The sequence below is a fragment of the Rhincodon typus genome, unplaced genomic scaffold (assembly GCF_021869965.1).
Source record: "Rhincodon typus isolate 14 unplaced genomic scaffold, sRhiTyp1.1 hic_rhity00007245, whole genome shotgun sequence".
NCBI classification, from domain to species: domain Eukaryota; kingdom Metazoa; phylum Chordata; class Chondrichthyes; order Orectolobiformes; family Rhincodontidae; genus Rhincodon; species Rhincodon typus.
This window is the reverse complement of record NW_025972883.1, coordinates 6,415-8,608: the sequence shown is the minus strand read 5'-3', so window position 1 is coordinate 8,608 and position 2,194 is coordinate 6,415. Positions and strand designations below refer to the sequence as shown.

Below are 2,194 nucleotides of genomic sequence, written 5' to 3'. Positions count from 1 at the left end.
AATCTGGCAAAAAATTCAATTTCTGTCTGACAAGAGAAAATCCAGAAAATGGAAACAGAAACTAAAGAAGAAGCAGAGCGACAGGAGAAGGCCATTCAGCCCCCTCCTCAAGGCTGTTACACAGGAACAGGCCATTCAGCCCCCTCCTCAAGGCTGTTACACAGGAACAGGAGGCCATTCAGCCCCCACTCGAACCTGTTACGTCGGAACAGGAGGAGGCTTTTCAGCCCTCTTCTCAAACCTGTTACACAGGAACAGGAGGAGGCATTCAGCCCCCTTCTCGAGGCTGTTACACAGATACAGGAGGAAGCCATTCAGCCCATCAAGACTGTACTGCATGAAGTTGAAGGCATGTTCTTGAGGAGACCCTCTGTTGCCGAGCAGGTGGACAGGGTTCTGGTGTCAGCTTTTGTCAGGCGTGGGGAGATGGAAATGCGTTGTTGAAGAAAACAGAAAGCACACAGAGGAATGAGTCTGTCAGAAGGCAGTCTTAGGAGCCTCTGACTCTGGGACCACCCCCTGGGAGGTGTCAGGGAGAGGTGCAAGGGGAGCCACCTCATCCACTGGAGCCATATCATTCTCACTCCTGGACTCAGAGACTGTGCCGTTCAGCTCCAACGGGGCTGGAGAAGAGGGGAGTCCTGGAGCTCCAGCGTCCTGGGGAGCTGGGCTTCCTGAGCTCAGGCCATTGGATAGGAGAGGCTCCCGCACATCTGGTTCCGCATCCGGACCCTTTTCCACATCCAATCCCCGGAAAAGCAACGACGTCGGGACCTCAGACTTCCTCTTGAAAGTCGTCAGGGAAAGGTGTTTGGAGCTCAAATCCTCATCTTTCTTGTCCTCAGTCGCCTCATTCAGCTCTCCATCCTCAGGGAGTGTGACTGTTCCTGCCCAGTTATCATCCAATTTGCCCTTCTTCTTCCCTGGCTGGGGCACAAAGGTCTGCGAGTTTCTCCTCTTCTTCCGGGCCAGGCAGATGATGATGAAGACAATGAAAATGACAGCGAGGATCAATATCACGATGATGACTATATACGGATTGAAGCCTCCCGATTGCGCAGACGGAGGGACAGACAGCAAAGTCGTTGAACTGGCAGCAGAGGTTTGGCTGGAATCGAAGACCGGGCGGTGACTGGTTGAAGATTTGGAGACTGTGGAGGGACTGGACTGAGTTGAAGATTCAAAGACTGTGGGGGCACTGGACTGAGTTGAAGATTCGAAGATTGTGGAGGGACTGGACGGAGTTGAAGATTCGAAGATTGTGGAGGGACTGGATGGAGTTGAAGATTCGAAGATTGTGGAGGACCGGGACGGAGTTGAAGATTCGAAGATTGTGGAGGAACGGGACAGAGTTGCTGACTGGCTTGGTTGAATGATTGAGGAGGTGGCCGCAATGCTGCCTGATGAAGAGCTCTGAGTGAAGATTTGTGGGATGGCTGTACTCTTGCTGAGTTGTTGCAAGGGCATGAACTCACCAGCAGTCGAAGATATCACTTTCTTGCTGATGTAGACATCTTGCTCAGTTTGGACAAAGCTACGTAGGCTGGAAGCGCTCACAGGAGGGATCAATGAATCTGAACTTGAGGAAGCCATCAACGGATATATCATTTGGGCATGAGATGGGGTCTGAGCAGAATCTGCTGTCACACTGACAGATTCAGGAGACTTCAAAACGGGCAATGCGGTGATCCCATTCTGACTCAAAGCCAATAAAAGAAGATTTGCAAAGTTCCAGAGCAAGAGGAAAGCCCGTGGAGATAACATGATGGGACATTAATGAGGGCCAATACACATCGATGAGGAGCAGATTGCAAAAATCCAGTGTCATGGAAACACTTCCAGAAGATGCTGGAGCTGCAGAGAGAGGGCAGAGGGTAAGGAAATCATTTTAGGAGGTGCGGAAATGCACTGCTACATAAAATTTCCACCCTTAACTCACACCCCTAACAATAATACTCTGGTTTATCGCAGATCCCTCACTGTACCACCCTGATATATTAACCATCTCTCACTGTAATACTGTCATATATCACACCCCTCACTATAATACTGACATATACCCCACACCCCTCACTGTAATACTGTCATGTACCACAAACCTCTCAGTGTAATGTTCTGATATACTCCACACCCCTCACCGTAACGCACTGATATACGCCACAACCCTCACTGTAACACACTGATATACCCCACA

At 50.1% G+C, this 2,194-nt stretch overlaps 1 protein-coding gene across 1 annotated transcript in view; it reads right to left on the bottom strand.

Moving 5' to 3' along the window:
* Positions 1–6: 6 nt before the first annotated feature.
* LOC125482220 (flocculation protein FLO11-like) overlaps positions 7–2,194 on the bottom strand; it is a 7,087-nt gene continuing 4,899 nt past the window's right edge. Inside the window, exon 2 of the mRNA XM_048594237.1 lies at positions 7–1,854. Coding sequence (XP_048450194.1) covers positions 478–1,764 — 1,287 coding nt within the window. The 5' untranslated portion in view covers positions 1,765–1,854 and the 3' untranslated portion in view covers positions 7–477. The remainder of the gene's footprint in view (positions 1,855–2,194) is intronic.